The sequence below is a fragment of the Numenius arquata genome, chromosome 14, assembly GCF_964106895.1.
Source record: "Numenius arquata chromosome 14, bNumArq3.hap1.1, whole genome shotgun sequence".
Lineage (NCBI taxonomy): Eukaryota > Metazoa > Chordata > Aves > Charadriiformes > Scolopacidae > Numenius > Numenius arquata.
Window position 1 is genome coordinate 11,697,141 of NC_133589.1, and position 22,029 is coordinate 11,719,169.

The 22,029-nt window shown below is 38.7% G+C and overlaps 2 protein-coding genes across 8 annotated transcripts in view; one reads left to right on the top strand and one right to left on the bottom strand.

The window, feature by feature from the left end:
- The window catches only part of PARN (poly(A)-specific ribonuclease), a 56,177-nt gene extending 46,880 nt beyond the window's left edge, over positions 1-9,297 (bottom strand). The window contains exons 1-11 of one of the 6 annotated variants that reach the window (XM_074158836.1): positions 9,190-9,297; positions 8,770-8,847; positions 7,842-7,921; positions 5,912-5,979; positions 5,736-5,817; positions 4,920-4,980; positions 4,110-4,275; positions 3,832-3,897; positions 2,946-2,984; positions 998-1,040; positions 262-342 (exon numbers count right to left, since the gene is read on the bottom strand). In XM_074158836.1, the coding sequence (XP_074014937.1) occupies positions 262-342; positions 998-1,040; positions 2,946-2,984; positions 3,832-3,897; positions 4,110-4,275; positions 4,920-4,980; positions 5,736-5,817; positions 5,912-5,979; positions 7,842-7,921; positions 8,770-8,847; positions 9,190-9,208 (783 nt within the window). In that variant the 5' untranslated portion in view covers positions 9,209-9,297. The remainder of the gene's footprint in view (positions 1-261; positions 343-997; positions 1,041-2,945; positions 2,985-3,831; positions 3,898-4,109; positions 4,276-4,919; positions 4,981-5,735; positions 5,818-5,911; positions 5,980-7,841; positions 7,922-8,769; positions 8,848-9,189) is intronic. The other 5 variants (XM_074158842.1, XM_074158837.1, XM_074158841.1 and 2 more) reach the window with 5 other exon arrangements.
- A 111-nt stretch (positions 9,298-9,408) lies between these two features.
- On the top strand, positions 9,409-21,501 carry BFAR (bifunctional apoptosis regulator). 2 transcript variants are annotated; one of them, XM_074158306.1, is made up of 8 exons: positions 9,409-9,835; positions 15,495-15,819; positions 16,641-16,842; positions 17,235-17,404; positions 18,045-18,189; positions 18,442-18,612; positions 19,134-19,336; positions 20,295-21,501. In XM_074158306.1, exons 2-8 carry the CDS (start codon positions 15,548-15,550, stop codon positions 20,485-20,487), a joined length of 1,356 nt encoding a protein of 451 aa, XP_074014407.1. In that variant the 5' UTR covers positions 9,409-9,835; positions 15,495-15,547; the 3' UTR covers positions 20,488-21,501. The 2 variants fall into 2 exon arrangements, with proteins under 2 accessions (XP_074014407.1, XP_074014408.1); XM_074158307.1 differs by lacking the exon at positions 9,409-9,835 and adding an exon at positions 14,035-14,098.
- Positions 21,502-22,029: the final 528 nt, after the last annotated feature.

The following is a 22,029-nucleotide window of genomic DNA, read 5'->3' on the forward strand; positions in this document are numbered from 1 at the left end:
AAGAATTAACTTTCTCCAGAATATTGGTTTAGTATTCTACAATTATTCTTTAAAATTTTGGACGGTGTCTTGCAACTCTTCTTGCACTATTGCAAAGCCTAAGTTATCTGGTAGAATTTGGAGGATCAATTTCAGACAACAGCCGCAGTCATCAAAAGGGAAATACTACCAAGCCCTGTCACACAATTTTGCACAGATGATTGAGTCATAGGTTCTTCCCTTCCCTGTTTCATGTAAACTAATGAAATGCAACATATTTACCTGTTCTTTTGCTTGTTTCTGCTGTTCTCTTCTTTTTCGTTCTTCTTCATTTACCTTACTAATAACAATATATCTCTCCTTCTAAAATAAAAAAATGTATAGTTTGAGGAATGAGTCTGAGAAGTTCATATTTAAGACACTGCAAGTTTCTGGGAATTTACATCATAAAGAAAATTAAGTCATACCTCAGAAGCAGTTACTTAGCAACATGACTGTTTCTATTGTAAGTACCACTTTATCACCTACTCCCAAAAGCCTGCTTTAGAAAGCTGTATTAGATTCATCCACCAAACCTAACTTTTACTAAATCCACTTTTTACTTCTGAGGAAAGGTTATCAGTGTTTCCTTGTAAATAGTGGATTTCAAATATCTTTTGAAGCAGAGACTTATGCTGGGAAGTGAGGATACAGCATGTGAGGCCACTATTTTTTCTCTAGGATCAAGATCTACTTTTCACCAATATTGAACATCAGATCCACTACATCTTAAAACACCCCTTAATATTATTTTTTTTTTTTCAAAAGGAAACTAAGCCACATAAATACATGTTTATACATCATATGTTGGTCAGATTTAATGTTTACAAACTTGTTCATTGTATTCCAATTTTAAATGTTTTGCATTTTGCATAACAAAGCTCCAGTCAGATCTAAAAGCTAGGAGAGCTGGTGAAATTGAGGAATACAGTTTCCTTTAAACAGAACAAAAGTTACAGGCAGTAACATGCCTAGTTACCTTATCTGACTCCAGAGTTTCAACATGGATACCTTTTGGATACCTACATCAAAACAAAAGAAAAGTTAATATAAGTAGTTATTAAGTTGGCATTTAGTGTATTGAAACCACAACAGTGATTCGGTAATTTCGTGCTTCACTATTATTGTAAGTCTTAAGTGCAAAAAAACTATGAGAAGTTACTTCTTAATTTAAAATAATGGAAAATTTGAAGCAATGGGCTAGTTAAATTGGCCTCCTTACATTACCTAACAGCACTGAAATGTATTTTCTTATGCAACTTCCCATCCTATTGCTGTGGAACCTATCGCTTCTTATCTTAGTGGTATTAAGTAAACATCATCTAGATATTTCATCACAATCTAGAATCTTTACTTTCAAGAAATCCAAAACACTACTGAGAAAGCTCTCATTCGCTTGCAGCCACAAGACAGCCTCTTTGGTGACTGCATGCCTTTATTATGTCACTTATTCTAGGATCTATAAACAACCCTGAACTTCCTGCTAATGTAAGCTCTAATAGGAAATATTAATACAAATGCCGTTACCTCTGCTACGGGGTGGCATTGCTCCACCACAATCACATTTAATTAGCAAAGTACTACCATACGTAGAGCATCCAACCAATAGCAAGGTCAGGGAATATTGTCTTTCACTGCTTACCAAGTAGATATTACTCTGATCTTCCCATTACAATAAACTAACCACAGTTATATAACCACTGGAGAACCAGCACGTTTCCTTTGCCCTCTGGCAACTCCTAACACTAGTACTAGAGAACACATACTGGAGTACTACTGTGTCCTTCTCCACCCTGACTTCTCAGACAATTTTTAACCTAGACCTCACTTCCAAGCTGTTTCATGTCACAGACCTTGGATGCATCAAAACACTGTTGCACAACAGAACACTTCAACAGAGAAAATGACCCATGAAGAGTTCAGGACACAAGGGCAATCAATAACCTCACTGTTTTCTGCTCCATGCTAACTTCACAACTTTGCTTTCTCCCACCAATATACACACACAGCGTACACAGCTGTATACATCTAAAGCAACACAGCTGAACGTTAAAAAAAACCCCAAACAATTCATGAACATACTCTTCCATCCATTGAGAGAAGATGCAAGAAAAAGTGTCAGACAAACAAAACACTATGTGCTACTGGAAGCTATAGATATTCTATCAATATATTAAAAAATTCACACAGGAAAATTCTGGAAAACACCTCTCTCTTTTTCAGATTAGATCTCAAGCTCCCTTCTTGACATTCCATTTTATAGAGAGAAGCTTTATTTTATCCACTTCCAGTGTAAGTAACAGAGTGCCAGACACTGTTGCAATACTGAATTAACTAAAAGTACAAAGAGCTATTTCCACTGTATTTTCTGCATTTTTCTCATGCAGTCAAAACAATGAAAACCTCATCTCTACAGCCTTACAGTTTCTCCTAAGGCCTCAAGGGATATATTTAGGCAAAGACGAGGGATAAAGTAAGCCAAGAAAGAAGATAATTACTCCTAGGATTAGAATTTTTAAGTCATCAGAAATGGTTATACTTGGCATCTAACAGAAAACCACAAAGATACCAGTACCTTCTATAGAACTAGGCATTTTTCAAGCCCACAATCTGCATAAGCACATCCACTTCCTGTTCTCTAAAAACCTGTTAAGTTGCATTTGTTACATAATTCCAGGCTGTGCCGTTCTATTCACAGATTTTAGATCCAAATGATAAAATGAATACTAAGCTTTAAAATATTCAAATGAAGCATCACAAAGCAGTGTAATACAATTTATCTCCAGAACATTATGAAAGTCTTCTCTTAAAGGAAAAAAAAAATCTCTAAATTAATCACTTCTGAGGTTAAGTAGATCAGATCTTACCCAGATTTCTTATCAGAAATACTAAAAATATATAATAAGGCAGTATTACCAGTAACTTACTTCCAGCTCAAGGTCTGATAAATTAATTTCCTCTGAAATCTAAAATCAAAAGACATTGTGTTACCAATACTCTACTTACAAAAGCATTTCAAAGTAATAATGTTCAGTTAAAGCCAGTTCCATGTTCATTTGTAGAAAGATTTTTAAAGCATAAGTCACTGCTACCAGAACCTATAGGCTTGGAAGGGTCTTACTGAATTCTTATGTTCAGTTGCCAAGCTGTAAAGACATTTACACCTGGTAAATGTGGTACGTACATGGTACAGCTCATAAATATGTACCAGATACACCTGGTATATGGGGTAAATATGTGGCACAGTTACCCATATATCTTCTCATAAGCAAATACTCTGTAGTCATGATTGCTGAACACAGACACAGTGACTTACCTCCAGCTTCACAATGTATTTCTAAATTCAATTTTTTTTAATTTTTTTTATTTTTAAACTAACTGCACTCTCCAAAACAGCTGGACTCCAAAGCTAAATAGACTTCAGGAAGAAGACCCACTAAAAACAGTTTCAATACACACAGTGTCAACTATGAATAACTGATACCTCAAGAGATTTGAGAAATTAATTTATTAAATGAATAGCCAAGGCTTACAGAAAGCTTCAGAAATAGCAAAAGGAGGCTCATATATGCAAGACACTTCTTGGCGATACTTAATAAATTGTCACTACATGCATAAGTTATATCTCATAAAGCAGAATATGACATCCATACAAGTTACCATGTTTTCTCAACCTTCAGAGATTAGTCAAATGTACATTTTGCTACAGTTAACACAAGTAAAGATATTCTTCCTCCTTGTCACTCCCCTAATTCCATCTATATGGCCAAACCAAATAATTTTTTTGGAAGACATGTAATTTCAGAAACTGACCCTGTACATGGTTCCAGTTCCAAACTTTCTTTTTCTTCATTCTTTAATAAGTCTTCTATCTGTTCCCTGGAAGAAATAGATGATTCGCTTAAATAGCTACTGTTTTCTTTTTACAATGCTTACAGCTCTCCCCAAAAGACAAAAAAACAGTTCATAACAAAAAGAAAACTATTTCACAACTAGTGAACTAATAAAAATAGCTTCAATAGACAAACATGTCATTATTGTTTATGGTTTAGTTTCAACAACATCAGAGGATACTAAATAATTTAACTTACACTACTTTCTCAATGAATTTTTTCTGATCTTCAGGAATTGTTACAGGACACTTTGTGGCATTAGGAGAAAAGTATGCTAGAGATCCTGCACCATTGGCCTGAGAACGTTTTTCATCATACTGTTCCCTTAGCTGTCTTTCTTCTTCCTGATTTAAATATGGAATTCCTAAGTTAAAAAAAAAAAAAAAAAAAAAAAAAGCATTTACCAGTGTTACACCCTTCCATTGCAGTCATCTGTTCTAGGCCCCATTCTTTACCTGTGTCTATACAGGCTTCATTCTAGCACACACCAGATTAGGTGGCACCATTGGGCTTTTAAAAGCTATATGCCTCATCTACACACGGCATGAGCCTGAAGACTGCAGAGCTGTAGATCACAATCACAAAAATATCTCCTTATTACTCCTCTTCCTTGTTATCTGCTTCGCTTCAATAACAGACTGCAGCAGCGCCTTTCACAATGCACTGACATCTTTTCTAAAATGTTACTACTGATCCATTAAACAGCTACATAACTTGTTACTCTATCTATTTATGTTTAGCCACCAAACAAATCTAAACAAGAAAGCACTTATCTAAATAGTAATCCTATTCTGTTGAATCTACACAATGAACTTTTGGAAAGGGAGTAACTATCAGCACAACTGTAGATCAGAAAAGAAAAATTCTAAGAACTTAATTATGTATTAAGAAAGTATTACGAACGGCTGCCTTTTTCTTTTTGCAGAAAATGAAGAAAGATATCATCATAAATTTTGCAGACATTGAAATAAAAAAAGAAAAAAACCCACAAAACCCAGAAGTACTCACCATTACGAAAAACTTTATTAAAATCAAATCCTTGGTTTGCTAAAAAATCTATACTTGAACTCTGCAAAGAAAGAAAATAACTTTACAATTGGCAAGAGTATCTGTGGCATAAAAAGATCAATTCAGTTATTTTTACACTTCTTAAGAAATTATACTAAGTCCAAAGTCAAGAGCAACCATGTTTGTGACCCTAAAGAAGCCACAGTGAGTTTAGGCTATGCTACTTCTGCTATTTAATTTCAACTTTGATAAAGTACAAGAACAATAAATACACTAAAGGGATAAAGATGAAAGAATGAGCTATATGGAAAGAGGAAACTAAAGAAAGAAAAATGTGATTCAGGAGAACAAATCTGAGACCAGAAAAATTCTGGCAATAGCCTGGGAAGCAGTGAAAGTGAGATAAGCTGATGGGAATAAAGGATCAAATAGAAAAGCAAGGGAGCTGGAAGCCATACAAGAAAGAAGGAGAGAAAAAAAAAAAAAAAGAATCATCTTGCCAGGTTTGGAATATTATCTCCAATTCCAGAAACCACACAATGTAATGTGTAACAAGGTTTAAAAACTGAAGTCAAAGATACTCCTTTAAAGCTCATTTTCAGGGCTTGATGCATTTAACTGAGCCTATTTCTTCTACAAGGAAAAAAAAAAAAAAACCAAACCCCAGAAACTTATACTTAATCTGCCTTTTAAGCTCTTAAAAGAACCAACCACTTCTCCCTCTACAATGATGCAGAGTTTTCCTGGAAACATTTTTTAGAAGTTTGCTACGTGTATACTTTAACCAAACAAAATCAATCTTGTTTTTCTACTAACCTGACACACAAACTTGACATCTGGTGAACTTCTGTTAAAGGGTTTTGGAAAAATATAGAAATTAAATGACTTCATTATATACCTGTGAAAAAGATGAGCTGAATGTCAGTACAGCTTATCAATATTACTTCATAAATTCCTCAATTAGCAAAACAAGGAATAAGAGAATAACGTACTTTTCTTCTGTGTGATCATATTTAAAAGTGCAAAGGCCAAACTGAAAGAGCAAAAAGTCCATGGAATGCTGGAAAGGAAAGGAAAATTTTGCATGAGAATAAAAATTGTACACATTTAAAGATAACCAGGGTGCATCCACAATAAGTATGATTTTTCTCTGCTTCAAAATTAAGTAAATCTGAATCTTATTAGCCAACATTTGTTCTGTTGGTAATTTTGAAGTAAATACACCAGAGCTTTTCAACTAGTTTTCATCCCCATTTAATCATGTAACTGCTGCCCAAAGATGATTTGTAGTATGCACTTCCATTCCACAAACAGACCAGAACTCAGGGAACTGCCATCTCTCTCCACCTGTTGCTCACACACAAAAGATGCTGCACCTAAAGCAGCTGTCAGTCAACTTCTCAATGTTCATTCCCATTCCCCATGGTGTGGGAGAAGGCTGAGAGAGACATTGGCTGGATATAGTTTTCAAATACGTGTAATAATACATTTAATATTCTTCTAATCCATGTGGCTAACAGTGGATAACATGACAGAAGTACTAGCAGAGTCACTAGGCACTTTATCATCATATCCTCTGGCACTTCACAATTGTTGGATCAATACTGGAAAGGTTTTTAACACCACTGCAAGTGTACGAGCATTGTGGTCTCATTGAAAGATGTGTTCCTCCTGAGGGCCAAACACACATTTTAAACACAAAGAACACTAAGCATTATTCAATTCTATCATAGGGAAAAAATAATGGGTGGCAACGTGACATGGAAAATTAGTCTTCTTCTCTTATCTTGGAGTTTAAAGATCAAAAATATCAATAATCAAGTTAATTTATTAGCTGGTAAAAGTTAAATTTTAAGAATGTGACAATAGAGAATTTGGGGCTGACTTCTGATACACCAGACCTCTTACAATGAGCAAGAGACTGACTGTGCCTGCAGAGCCTGAATTGTCAGTCACCCTGAAGCTCTCAAAGGCTCATATTCAGCCAGATGAACGGCATGTAGCATCCTCTAGCTTCTTGGATGCTCTTCAAAGACTGGTCTCTACTCTCATTGTCTTCTTTAGTTTGGGATTGAGGGGTGGGGTTTTTGCTTTTTTTTGGTGTCTCTTTTTTTAGCTACAGCCTCTTCCCCAGTTTTTGCCATTTGTTGTCCTAGTTTCTCAGTAATTTTCTCAGTAATGCCCTTATCCTGCAATGTCTCTTAACAGAGTATTAGCAAACACTGTTTATCAACTCCTTAGACACTTCAGGAAACAGCACATGTGGAAATGCTTAGCATTTGTCTTTTCCAATTCCTTTCTTTTACGTAAAAAACAAAACAAAACAAACCCACAACAACAAAACCAAACACCAAACCCACAACCCAAAACACCACAGTTTTGACCTTTTGACCCTCACACACCATATGTTTTCTCCTGTGGTCATTTGGCTATTTTTCAAAACTCTTTCCACAACCTCCAGGCCCATTTTTTTTTTCGTGTGTGTGTGCTGTGAGAGACAGAGGTGGTGGTGGCAGCTGGCATTTAAGTTTTGTTACGGACAGCACATGTTGGCAGGCGGAGGCAGTTTGGGAAGGACCCTAGTCCTGATGTATTTTCTCTGTCACTGAATTTCTCTTATCCAGTCCCCCTTTGAACTGATAAATTTTAACACTCTCAACATCCTTTACCAAGTTCTACACATCTATTAACTATTGTGTGAGGAATCATGCCTGTTTGTCCTGACCACGACTTCTGCAAGTTTAATGCAACACTCCCCAATTCTTCTGTTAGCAGAGACAATAAAAACGAGCAATCCCCATCACCTCTAAGTAACTCAATTTTACCAACCTCTGTCATATTTCTCTACATTGTCTCCATTTTGAACCAAGGAGTTCTAACCTTTTTCCAGCATTTTCATTTTAGTCAAGGTAAACACTTTACCTTTTTAAGTTTCTGATACCTTTCTTCTGGAGTGTCGAAGCCATTGGTTAATGCACTAACAGAAGGCCCATCGCTGATCCCTGAAAAAGTAGTACATATTTTGCTTCGGATAACTTTTTCAAAAATAAGCAAAGAAATGCAATAACTGGTAATTTAAGAAAGGCATTTTCACTTAAAGTACATGTGAAGCTTATTTCAATTGAGAAAGATTTTCTGCTGCATAAAAGTATGCATGTTACCATAAAAGCCACCTAGTTTAATGGTAGTGTTCTAGCAGCAAAGCTCTGCTGCTCTGCTTCCGATTCAACACAACAGTAACATGAAAAGATCTACCAGTAACATAATGTTGATGGGTCTTTAAAACACAATGCAGGATCAAAGTCAAACTAAAAATGGGAAGAGTGCTGCCCATAGATTTATAGACTGACTTAGATACCTTAAGCAATACGTAACAACAACTGTATTTCCATATGCACCACATCTAACAAAACCTAATCTTGATCCCATTTATGTCTCATGGTTGAGTGAATTCTGTATCCCAAAGTTAAAGCACTTATTAAGGCATCTCTCTGATGCATAGACCCTCTGGGACTGTCTTTCCCTGTCCAAACACTTGCAGGGCCTCCCTTATTCATCCCAATCTCTTGCTTTTGGGACACATATAAAATTTGGGTTTTTTTCCCTGAGCTGCAGCAGAAAATCAGATAACATGTTAAAAGATTACTGTGGGGAGGGAGTAGAAGCAGCATGAGTTATGACGTGTACCTTTATTTGCTATTGCACATATAATAAGTGGTTTGGTCACCTTGTGATAGCCTTAGCTTTTTCAAGCCAACAGTGAGACACGTCACATGAGCACACCCGGGCACCCAGGACCCCGCACAGACACCGCCCGCAGTGCACAATCACGAAACAGGCGTGACTGTACCTGAAAACTCCCCATCAATGGCCAGGAAGTCCGACTCTTCGATGGCTTCATAAACTTTGTTTAGGTTATCCTTAAAATCTGCGGGTAAAGGGGTAAAACACACCTGAGACCACTAACGACTTCCCACCGCAGCCCGCCGCCCTTCAGGCGTCCGCGGGGCCAAGCCGGTGTCGGGCCCGGAGCCGGTGGGCCCTGCCGCCCCGGGGCCCGCCCGCCGCTCCCTCAGCCTCGGGGCGCGGGCGGAGGCCCGCCCGCCGCACCTCCCCCCTCAGGGCCGTCCCTCACGGGCGCGGACACCCCGTTGGCCCCTGAGGGATGCAGAGGCTGAGGCCGGACCCCACCGCCAGCCTGGGGAAGGGAAGCCAGGACACCGGGACGCCCCCAGCGGGGCGCGGCGCGGAGGGACAGCCGGTCACTCACTGCTTCTGATCACCTCCATCCCGCGCCCGCACCAGCCCGCCCGCGGCTCGGCCCGGCCCGGCGCCACCCGCAGCCTCCGCCGAGCGCTTCCGGAAACCACCCCTCCCTCCCGCCCGCCCCGCCGCATGTGAGCGCCCACGTGAGAGCCCACGTGAGCTCCCGAAGGCGGTGGGCGGGGCGGCCGCCATGTTCTCTCGGGGCGGTGCCTGGCGGCGGGTCACTCAGCGGGGCGGGCGGTCGCACCTTCGCACGGCCGCGGGCTGGGCCCGCCCCATCCCGCCTCGCCTGGGCGCGGCGGCTGACGAACCGCTCCCCGAGGGAAGGCCTATCCACCTACGTGTGAACGGCGGGATACCTGTTGCTGCTACCGCCGCTGCGGCGGACCGTTAGGTCTGAAAAGTGCCCCTCAGCTCTCCACCGCGTCGTGTAACGGCGGGGCGGGAACGGAGCCCTGACACAGCTGCTTTTCTGCGGGGTGTTCTGAAGCGTGACGGCTGTCGGAAACGCGGGCTCTGCCTTGCACACCGGGCAGGCAGAACGAGCACCAGCGAGAAAGGAGGGATGGGGATTTGCTGAGGAGACGCCAGGAGGACAGTGGAGAGCTGCTGGTCATGGTGCCTTAGTGATGAGGAGTCCGGAGGAACTGGTAGGGTTGAAGTGTTACGGGAGAAGCGTTTGTCTTCCTGTTAAATGCTAAAACCACTTTCACATATTGTTGTACAGTAACCATAAGCAAAGCTCAACACGCAGGAAGGTGACCCCACACCTGTGCTGTGGAAGGAGACGACTGCCCAAGAGATAAGGTCGCCCAGGAGCAGAAAGCACAAGTTGTGGGCGAGGGCAGCGTGCAGAGTTCAGCGTGTGTGCTGCGGGTTTACAGTTCACACAACAGATGAAGCACCTTTTCCAGAATTCCAGCAGAATGAAAACAAATGGAAAATCCTCCATAAACTGGGAGGTAATTTCTGCATAGAGTAGAAGATACAGAATTATGCAGGACTGGGTGGAGAAAGCCTGTTAGGATTCTTCGGGATTTAGTTTTGCCTTTTTAGTATATGCAATTTATGCTGCATGCCCTCCCAGCAAATCATCTCTCTGATTAAATGGCGTGCAGTAAGATATTAGTTAAAATAGTAGTAGGGATTTTTCTATTCTGCCATAAATTGGCTGACATCTAAAGTTTTTATCTTCTCTGTTTTTTAAGAAATGCTCCTGCACTTTCTAAAGTGCTTGATGGCTGTTTTAGAAACCTGGTGTTTTTTCCCCAAGTAACTGACAAATCCAGGAGCTCTATCCTTCATTCGCCTACAAAACAAAGCTAAACTGCAGGTAGAAATATAAGATGCTGTAATAAAGTGCAGTTGCTTAATAGAAATTGAAGTATTGTGTATTACAGATTAGGCATTTTCTACTACAGCATGTATGTATTATTCTGTATTTAGAAGGAAAATTTGAAACACTAAAGTGAATCTCTTTGGGTTTTTGTTTTAGTTATTAAAAAAAAGGGTTTTTTTAACTTGAAAGGAGAAAAAGTATAAAGAAGTTGAATAGTGGGACTAAACCAGCGCAATTATGGTTAGTTAGCATTGACTCTGGTGATAGTAGCTCCAAAAATATTACGTGAGGCAGTAATCTACACTATGAGTTTATACAGTTGTATCTTGTATATAGTATTGTATGCTTTGTTTTTTTCTGATGCCATGATCTTGGAAATGTGCCCTGCATACAAGATACAGAGTAATTTTTTTATAATAACAGCAAAGTACTCTGCTGAATAAGGACAATTATCCATCTTAACCAATTTCTGTCTAATTGACAGTAGTCAGAACTACCATTTGATACTAGATGTCTTTTCTCTTTGAAGGTTTAATGTCTGGTTAATCCTCTCAGATTTACTTTTGTGTCGCTTTTTTGGGGTTGGTTTCTTTTTTTCAAAAACTACTACTTTTTCAAAAACTTTGCATTTACTGCTGTCATTACTAGTGTCCCAAACTGCACAACTAGAGCTTGAATAGGTGGGAGGACTTTGTTTTCCTTTTGTCCTCTGAGAAGATCTGCTTTGGAGAAAAATCTAATTTTTGATGGTGCAGTTGACAGCCCAGGTGCCTCATTCTCTGGCTTTATTCCTCTTTAGGAGTAGTCTCCTCTTTACTGCCTTCCTGTATATAATATATTGCATTAAAAAAGAAATGCTATTATGTGTTAAGAATAATTTAGAACTCTTGTGTTATTTACTCAAGTTTTGATCCCCATTATTGTGTAGTTTTCCTTAGTTTTGTGCTTGCGATTGTATATGTGTCCTTGTTTGAGCAACACAGGACTAATTTCTCTACTGATGCTTGGGAAAACTGCACTTTTAGAAGACTCTAATGTCTGAATTTGTGAAAATATTTACTTTATAGCCAGCTATGGTATGTGGGTTTCAAGGTCTCAGTGTTTTCGAGCCTTGCCAGGTGTGGAAATGAGGAGGAGCGAGGCCTGGGCACTTGACCCGAGCTGCCAACAGGGTTATCTCATACCGTGAATGTCACATTCAGTATAAATTAGAAAGTTTGCTGGGAAATTCTCTCTCTCTTCCTTGATGGCTGCAGTTCTGAGAAGTTCTTGCCCTGGTGCTGGACCCCTGAGCCCATCCCTTCCCCGCAAAGCTGTAGCACTCAGTGCCCAACATTTGCTGTCCCCTGCTGGGAGTGCGCAGCTTCCTGCTGATAGAATGGGCTAAGTATAATTCTTGTGTATTTTATATTGTTATTGGGATCAATATTGATTCTTTAGTGTTACTAAGATTAATTATCTAGTCTTATTGTATTAAATCTGTTTATATTTAAACCCTCTGGTTTATTTGTGTTTTCCCAGTTCCCTTTCCCGGGTGGGGAGGGGTCATCAGGTAGTAGAATAATTGGCTAAACAATAAATTGTTGTGGGTTTCTCAAACCATAACAAACTCTCAAGAAGGCCATGTTTAAGAGGGCATACATCTCCACTTTTGTTTAGTTTCAGAAGATAACATATTTGCCTAATTAATTACCTGTTTATTTTTCTTCTATGTATATATTAAAGCAACTGTATTTATGAATATGTAATTTGTAATCAAAGTTATTAAAATCTGTAATTTTTTATATGACACCAGAAAAGGGTTGGCTGCCTTCCAGACTATTGGGTACTCTTAGGAGAGAGCAATACAAATGGCTAGTTACAAGACTACATTGCTTTTTTATGCATGAAATGCTTTTGTACATTCTGTTTCTTTACTGAACGTGGAATGTGAAGCTAAGTAAAAACACACCAAAAAAAGTAGTAGTAAAAAATCAGGTTCTAGAGCAAGGCCTAAATATTCTACCTCGCGTTTACTAAGGCAGATCTAGATGAACTTCCTGTGATCTGGCAGAGGTTTAATACTTTCATGCTAGGGTAGTTTAAGAATGGGCTGATTGGGACTTCAAATATTTAATTAAAACTACAAATAAACTTAAGTATGAGCTGGTTGGTAGATCGTTTCATAAAATAAGCCTTGGAAGCTAGCTTGCCACTAGTGGAGTTTTAGTTTGTATTTGACTAAAGCTGAAAACTTCTTTGGAATCTATAATCATTCCTATGATCCCTGAACTGTTATAGCTTGTGTTTAAAAAATATCTTGAAATGGCATGTACGCTTGAGCATAAATGCCTGTTTATTCCATGTTGATAGGAAATTTATCTGGTACCTTTAATGTATTACTTTAAAGAGGGCCAGAACTGGATCTTGATTGTTTTGTCACAAATGGATCTGAGCGCTGACGCTGCAGGCTTGCCAGCAGAACTCCAGGTGTGAGTAAAAAGCAATACCTGCTCAGTAAAACAGTATGGAAGTGTGATATCCAAATGTTGGATATCATATCATCACCTGCACAAACAGTTGACAAACTTCTCAGCTATGTGTTTTTCTGTCCCATAAATCTGATTGGGATAGTTCTAAAGCAAACAAAACCAGAGCTATGCATGTGTCAGCACAGTAGTAATTGTTCTCTGGATAATATGGGAGAGGAAACAATGAGAGACTATTATTTTCTTTATTGAAATAGACTGGAATAATTCAAAAGTTAATTATTTGGTTTTGGTAACTCAAATGTCATTTAAACTGCACTTGTAGCTTGTATCAAACTGGAACAAGAACAAAATCTTCGGGAGAGTGTCACTATGTTGCACAGGGAAAAAATACATCTCAACAGTACTTCAAAAAAAAAAAAAATCACTCAATTTTCTTTGGACTGTAGTCAAAAAGAAATACAGTAAGGGAACAGAGGCTGATATAAATAATTGTGAGTGTGTGTATATATAGGTGTACTCCCATGGGTTAAAAATAGTCTGTGCGTGGAGCAGCCCGGTGCAGCGTGCGTTAGCATTGCAGCCAAACTACCGTCTAAAAGTCTAGTTTTCTTCTGCGTTTGGGCCTCCAGCTCTTCGCTTGTACGGCAAGCCCCGGGCAGGGCTCCTGGGGAGGAAGATGAGCTGGGGGTGTAGACACGCGTTCGGGAAACGCGGCTCGGCTCTCACGGCTATGGAAGTGAGTGCGTTCAGAAAAACGCGAGCGTAGAAGTGTCGCCGTCCGGCGATTTAAAAAGCTTTGTAATAGAGCGCTTACGGGTAGAACCGGACCGGGCTCTGCACGCCCGGGCCGTGCCGCCGCCGCTGCTCAGGGGTTACCCCGCCAGCCTCCCCTTCTCCTGGGGCCTGGGAGCGCAGTTCTCCCCCCGGGGAGGGGGAGGCGGAGGCCGAGGCCGCTGGAGCCGAGCCGCCCCCGGCCCGGACGGAGCCCGCCTTTCCCGTGAGCCGCGGGAGCTGCGCGGCCCTCCCCGCCCGGCGCGGCGCTGGGCCCGGGCGCGGCCGCGGGGCGGAAGCGGCGGGGGAGGCGGCGGGCCCCGCAGCTGGCGGTGAGTCGGGCGGGGGCGGGCTGGGGGCGCCGGGAGGGAGGCGTGCGGCCGGGCACCCCTCTGGAGCTGGGAGCCGGGAGGGAGGGGCCGGTGACGGCTCCGAGATGGGCCCTGACTTGGCCGGGGGGGAGCGACCGCCGCGGCGCTGCAGGCCCGAACCCCCGGTGGCTTTGGGAGCAGCGCGGAGGGGAGGAAGCGGGGTGAAGTTGGAAAAGAGGAGGCAGGGGAGAAGCTAGTAAGCTTTCTGCTTCTGACCCTTCTCTTAATTGGTGCTGGGACTGAGCGGTGAAGTGTTTTTCCACCCACAGAAATTTTGTTGCCTCTCGCTCCCAGGAAAACCTTGCTTTTCTAAGTGATGTTTCAGATTTATCTTTCCTTTGCTGGGAAAAGACAGGTTTGTAAACAGTCTGAGAATCCTAGTTGCACTATTGGTTTGTATTTCTGTACTGCTTGGGGTTTTTTTATTCTTTATCAACTTGTGTGCTTACCTCTTTGTGCTTGATCTGAATGGGAAGGTGGCAACTCAGTAGTAGTAAGCAGGAGCCGCATGGCGGAGAGTGTAAGTGTATTTTGGGTTGGTGGCACCTGAAAATTGTATAGTTTTTGATAGCTTCTAACATATCATGAGTGATAAGTGATCTGGATCAGCGTTTTTCTAAAAAACTAGTTAGAGCAATCTGAGAGAATATAGTAGGAACATCAAGCAAATAAGTTTATATTTTTTGATAAGCTTGGAACAATCTTAAACTCTTCTCATTTGCGCATTTTCTAAAATACTAGCCAAGGGTAATTATGAGTGAAGTTAATACAAAATGGAATTCAGTCCTTCACTGAGACGGCAAGCAGATCAATCCCTTATAATTCTGAAGCATATGACTTTGTGGATCGATTTTTTAAATTTTTTTTTTACCATTGCTCAGCAACATCTAGCATTGACGTTTATTAGTAATGGTTTATTCCATATGCATGGAGTAAATTAGATCATTATGTTATAATGGTGTTTTATTTTTGTATTCTCTGATGGTATTTTCTAATGATAGTTCTTTTGATTGGTGTCTTTTAGTAAAACCTTGATTAAAGATACTGTCAAAAGTCATCTGAATCGTAGTAACGTTTTTTGTTTCACTTTCATGTGTTATGTAACACGGGAAAAGGAAATAGAGGGAGATTGAGCCCAGCTGTTTACATCTAGAATCTGGTTTTGATTGTGGTTTGCAATGAATATGTTGTTGAAAAAGTAGAGGGTCGTGTTTCATTCGAGGGAGAGCTAAGTTAGTTAAAAAGTTCAAAACCATCAGAGCAACAAAAGAATTACAATGATAAATTGTACTGCTTGCAATTCTAAACTTCTATAGTAACTTTTTTTCTCTATGAAGTTTATCTTGTTGCTTTGCAGGAGTAATGCCTTACCTGGTTTGAAGGTATAAGAGAGCTTTCTATAAGGCATAAATGAAAATGGAGGAAGATGAGACTTTGCAAGGTGAATCAGAGAGGGCAAAAGTTGAAACACATGCTGCTCCTGAGATCGGTCGGCGGATATCAGTCAGTGAGTTCCTTTGCCACTGCTGCTACGACATTCTGGTCAACCCCACCACCCTGAACTGTGGGCATAGCTTCTGTAGACATTGCCTAGCCTTGTGGTGGGTATCGTCCAAGAAGAATGAATGCCCTGAATGCAGAGAAAAATGGGAAGGATTCCCCAAAGTCAACATCCTTCTCAGGTGAGTGTACTATGCCGTTTTTGTATTTCTAAAACCACCAAAGTTGTCTAGTTTCTTGAGTTTGCTACAGATTTTCATAGTTTATTGGTAATCTGAACTGTTGCAAGGATGTTTAAATCCTAAAGTCTTTCACGTTCTGCGCTTGTACTGAACTGTTCAAATACGTTTTTCTGCATAGAACTAAGGGGGTGGGTTGGTTGGCTTTGTTTTGGGTTTTGTTTGAGGTTTTTTTTCCCCCTTCTGAACTCTTTGGGGGATGGAGAGGAGAGATCCTTTTTTAGTATTGCAACACTTGCATCTTTTAACACAACTGATTGATCTTTGATGATTGTGTAATTCTTTCTGTAATAGCAATTGTTTATAGGAAGAAATGAGATCTTTTTGCAGAACAAAGCTAGAAATATCAATTTGCTGTCTTGAATTACCCACAAGTTCTTGTGTTAATAGTACTTTATCTGTGGATAGTAATATTTTAATAAATAGATGATAGGATTGATGGTAGGCTTTTATGTTGTCTTTTCTTAGCATTTGGATAATCAAGGCTTGCCAGTAGCACACACAATTCCAGTTTTATATAAGAAATAAGGATTATTTGGTTATGATGTGGTATTTTAACTTCCTCCGTCCTTAGCAGCTAAGGAAAATGTTATTTGGAAGTAATTGATTTAAGCTTAACTTTACTAGGTATTAATAACTAGTGTTTCCTTTCAAAGATGACAGTCTTTAATAGAGGCTGGAAAACAAAAATCCAAAAATTAGTTCCTTTTCTGAATGTTAAGCCTCAATGGTTATAGTACAATGACAAATATTTTTCCCATTAGGGATGTTATTGAAAAGCTATTTTCTGATGCCATTGAACAAAGAAAAGAAGATATTCAACAAAACAGTGATGTAGCACGCAGCTTAGCAACCTTCCAAAAATATGGGAATGACCAGATCCCTACAGTTCCGAACACAGGAAGAATTAATCCTCGAGGCGGAGGGTTTTTCTCAGGCGTTCTGACAGCTTTAACTTGTGTAGCAGTAAGTTTCATCTGGTTGGTTTTCCATATTTACTTCAGTAAGCATGCAATCAAATGTACTTAAATTACATGCACGTTAAAAAGATCATCAGCGCAGGAGAAACTTCAGCTGATCAAAGTAAATAAGGTGGTATTCAGAGTGGTCTGGCAGAAACTACAATTGCAAAGGGAAGTTGGACAAATTGGGTAAAACTTCAAGATACGTTCTTATAACCTGAATATTCTAGGGTCCATAAAATAGAAGATTCTACATGTCAAGCCCCTTAACGCATGTTTATTTGTATCATGAATGTATTTGCTTTGCAGGTAAAGGATCTCTTTTTTTTTTTCTTTTTTTCCCCTTTTTTCCTTTTTTTTTTTTTTTTTTTTTACTTTTTAAAAATCTATCTATAGGTAGTTCTACTTGGATATCACTGGAGTAGTAGAGAATTTGAAGAAGATCTTCTTGTCCACAAGCCTGTTGCTAAATGGACTGCTGAAGAAGTGATACTTTGGCTAGAGCAGCTGGGCCCATGGGCTTCACATTATAAAGAAAGATTTTTACTGGAGAAGGTGAATGGAAGGTGAGAGGCCTAATTGTCAAGAACAGTATATGGTATACATATACAGGACAGTGTATGGTGAAATGGCTGTACTTTGTTCCATAGATTGTGGGAGTATTCTGTTGATGTATCAGAATAAAATTCAGGGGAAGTTTTAACACTTGTAATTGAAAACTTTGGTAGTAGATACTAAGCAAGCTAACTGAAATTTTTTTGAGAATGTTTTTAAATGCTGACAATGCAGACTGAAATGATACTGAAAGTAAAATTCTACTAATGTATTATCCACCCCTCCCACCTTTTCTTTCCTGTGAAAATATGCATATGCTATATGCATTGTTGCATTCTGCCCAAGAGCTCTAGGTTTGATTTCAGGAGACCAGACTAGATCTGTGAAGTGCTGAAGAACTGTGTTCAATAATAGCCAACAAGCTGATAAATTTGCATGCTGAAAGCAGGCAAGAGAAAACTTGAAAAGAAGGATATTTAAAACCCAGGCTCTGAGATGCAGTTGATTCAGAACACTTGATATGGAATGTAATCCAAAAGGTGATACCTTCTATCAGTAGCTTATTGTTTCAGTATGTAATTGCTAATTTGTTAGTCGTATCTTTTTGGTGAAGAGGCACTATCTACCTTCTGAATTCTTCTGCTTTTATAGACTCCTTCTAACACTGACAGAAGAAGATTTCACGAAAGAGCCTTACAGTATAGAGAACAGTAACCATAGAAAAGCTATTATGGCGGAACTGGAATGTGTGAAAACTTTAGGCGTTAAACCCCCACAGAACCTTTGGGAATATAAGGTAAATTTTATATAAAGTCTGTCATGCATATTAAGTATTTTTAAAATAGTATCTTTAAAAGAAAACTCTCTTAAAGCCAGGAAGAATGTTAAGGTAGTAGAATTACTCTTGTAAAAACTGCTCAGTTTAATGAACTATTGTATTTGAAAAATGGTCCTTTGAAAAATGATTGTCAGAAAAATCTAAGAACTGCCATGTCCCTTTCATTTTATTTTTGCGTTGTCTGAAACTTGATGATTTAATACCTTTCAGGCAGTAAATCCAGGAAAATCACTCTTTCTTCTGTATGCACTGAAGAGTTCTCCGAGACTCAGTATGTTATACCTATATTTGTTTGATTACGCAGAAGCTTTCCTACCTTTCATCCACACAATTTGCCCTACGCAAGAAGACAAGTATGAAGATGTTGTTACAAAACTACTAGTAAGTGTTCAAAAATTAAATATGCTATTTGTTTTAGTTATAAGCATTTTAAGACTAAGCAGCATAAAACCACTTAATAATTATTCACTACTTCATGTCTTTACAAGACAACTTTAAAAAAAAAAAAAAAAGAAGTCTTACAAAGTGGTTCCTTCATTTTGTTGTATGTGATCACCAGTGTTGTGACCATTACCTTTAATAAGATTGATTTAAGGCTTTTAAGACTGTAAGTCTGTGAAACTGATTTTTTTGAAGTTCACATGACTATAGAAAGGCTGCTTACTCAAAATGCCTGTATTTAACAAATGGCATTATGAGGTCTGACTGTCTGTGATGTTTTATCGTAATCTAATGGAAATTACTGGGTTATGGTATTATCTACCAGAAAGTACAGTAAAGATAAATTACTGCTTTCAATGTATGAAAGAACAATTTTTCAACAAAAGAGTTGTTGGAAATAAGTCAGTATTGTGTCTGTTTAATAGAAAATTGATTTATAGTCTTTTTATCCTAATTTACAGGACCTTAAAGATCCTTCTTGGAAACAGTGGAGAGAATTCACTGTAAAGTATTTATTTTTGCCATACCAGTTGATAGCTGAATTTGCTTGGGATTGGCTGGATGTGCATTACTGGACATCAAGATTTATAATTGTAAATGCCATGTTGCTCTCTGTTCTGGAATTATTCTCCTTTTGGAGGCTCTGGTCAAGAAGAGAATTGAAGTAAGTCTTACTGAGGTTGTTAAAGAGGATAGGAAGTACGTGGCCTTATAAATAGAAAGTAACAGCCAATGATTTCACAGTCGCTCACTGAAATGACAGTGTCAACAACACTGAGGGTAATAAGAAAAGTGAATCTGGATCTGCACATATGCTAGTACTCAGTCTGGAATATCTTTATTTCTGTGAATACTTGAAATGGTTTCTTATAGCCGAATTTACTGATCCGATGTAGCAAATGCAGTAACCGTCATAGGCATGTTCTTAACCACTGGGTAAATATTGACTCTTACCTTGAGAATTGCCTTTTATGGTATTAGCTGTCAGCTGAGAACTAAATATATACTATTATTTTCATTATATGTTAACTTATTTATGATCCTGAGGACTCATTCTTTAATAACCATAAAAGGACTTTTTATTTTTAACTTATTAATTATAAAGGATGAGTCCTCAGGATAGTAAATAAGTTTCATTACACTGATATTATTTCTGATAGGTGATCAAAATTGCTGGATTCAGTTACTGCTTTAGCATTAATTCAAGCATATTAATATTCCTTCACAATTGCTGTGATATTTTATTTACAATTTTTAGAACTTGCATAGGAGAAATTCTTGTTTTGGTGTATACTGGGTTTTCACTTTCTCTGCCAGCAGCTAGAGGGCAGAACCTGTTTAAAAGAGAACAAGCTACATGGAAATAATCTATGACAAATCTGGAATTTGAACCCTTTAACTTGCTGTGCTTTGTGGTCTGAATCAATTGACTTAATGCTTCCTCATATAAAATCTAGTATTACTGTATTTTAAGAAAGTTTTTTTGGAGTGCAAAATGTTGTTTTACAGGTACCTGAGTAAGGGCTTAAATAATTTGAGGCTGCAGCACATACTAGCTTTTCTTAGAATGGGTAAAACAAAATGAGAAGTTCCTCTAAGCCTCTCCCTTTCCTTTTTCACAGGACTATTCCTCACAGAATGTGGAAACATTTCTGGAAAGTCTCAACCCAGGGTCTTTTTGTTGCCATTTTTTGGCCTTTTATTCCTCAGTTTGTCTGCAATTGTTTGTTTTACTGGGCCTTGTACTTTAACCCAGTTATAAACATTGATCTTGTGGTTAAAGAAGTAAGGCGTCTGGAGACACAAGTGCAGTGAGTGGCATCAGAACTTCTGAGCTGTTTAGCTTCTAAAAATGGACATTTGAAATAAGCTTTGCTTTTCTTCTTTATGTATGTGGCAGTGAAAGTGGTGGATGATGTTAACTTAAATATACAAAAAAGCCTTAAGGTAAGTTACTCTTAGACCAGCTGATTCCAAATCTGAGGATGGGCTTTATTATCTGAAAAGAATTTTCTATTGAAAAGAAAAAAAAAAATTACATTGCTGATTTAGCCATGTAAAATGAATACAGTCATGCCACCCTATTTTTGATCAAATCAAACTTCTCTATTCTGTCTTGAGCATTCTGGTTATTTTCAAGCCTGCCTTAAAATCATTGTCTTCTGAACTCTACAGTGATTATTTTTTTTTATTTTTTTTTTTACCTTAGAATTTCATACCAGCAATGTGTTCCTCAACTTAAGTTTGCCAAAGGAAAGCTCTTCCTGGATAGGCTTGATATTGAAAGTACTTCAGTATTTTCAGTCTGCTTTACGTGTGAAGTTATGACTGTCGATACACAGTCTCACAGTAGCGTTTGTTCTAAAATGCCTGTTGTTGAAGGCAAAGACTATTTGAGTTTTCTTGTCTTCGGGAAAATATGGTGATTGCCATTCAAAATTTTTTATTCAGATCAGTTAGACTTCATCAGTAGCTTCTTTAATGCTCTCCTCTTGAAGTCTGTTGCTAATTCTTAAATTCAGGGCTATCTCTTAAAAAGGGTTATTTTGGAAAAGTGACCTGACACTGTAATTACATTTTACTGCAATATAACGTGTATATCTAGATCTGTGAGCGAATATTGACTGGAAAGTTATTTTGTGTAAACAGGATTGCCATTTATTAATGTATGGCTTTTGACTGAAGCAGAAGTTAGATTTTTCAAGAGCTTTGTCCTCTTGCATTCAACATTAGTTTGTGGTGTTGATTTTTTTTATTTGTATCATTAATATGAACTTTAAAGTTGGCTATGAGTATTTTTAAAGATTAAAGGTCTCTTTTGAAAACTTCATCCTTCCTAAAGAAGTGTTTTTTATTTTTTTTTTTTTATATTGAAGTACTTTTCATTAGCTTTAACTTCTTCAAACTTGTTCTGTAGCCCTGCATCTTTAAGTAAGCTGAGGTGGGTGAAAGTAGACGTAAGACACTGCTGGTTCTTAAACTGCTAGCAGTTATGAAAAAGTATATTATTCAGCAATTCATGTTACTGATATCTCTTCCTATGAAGTAACCCTAGCTAAAACCATTTTTACATCCTTATGAGGTGTATACACTTCAGAATCTTGGAAACTCATGCTGTCCAAGATCAAAGAGTTATGGGAAAGGCAGACAGTCCCAGTGATTGCTACTTTTTTTCACATTTCTGTGTTGGTGATGGTTTGCATTTGTACTTTCAAATCTGGCTCTGAAGTTTTAAGGGTAGAACTTCTCCCTGTGCCCACAGGAAACTCAAGACGTACATAGACTAAGGAGCTTGAGCTATATCAAACGGACAACTTCTATAGAAAACTGTATTTAAAAAGTAAGAAAGGAAAAAAA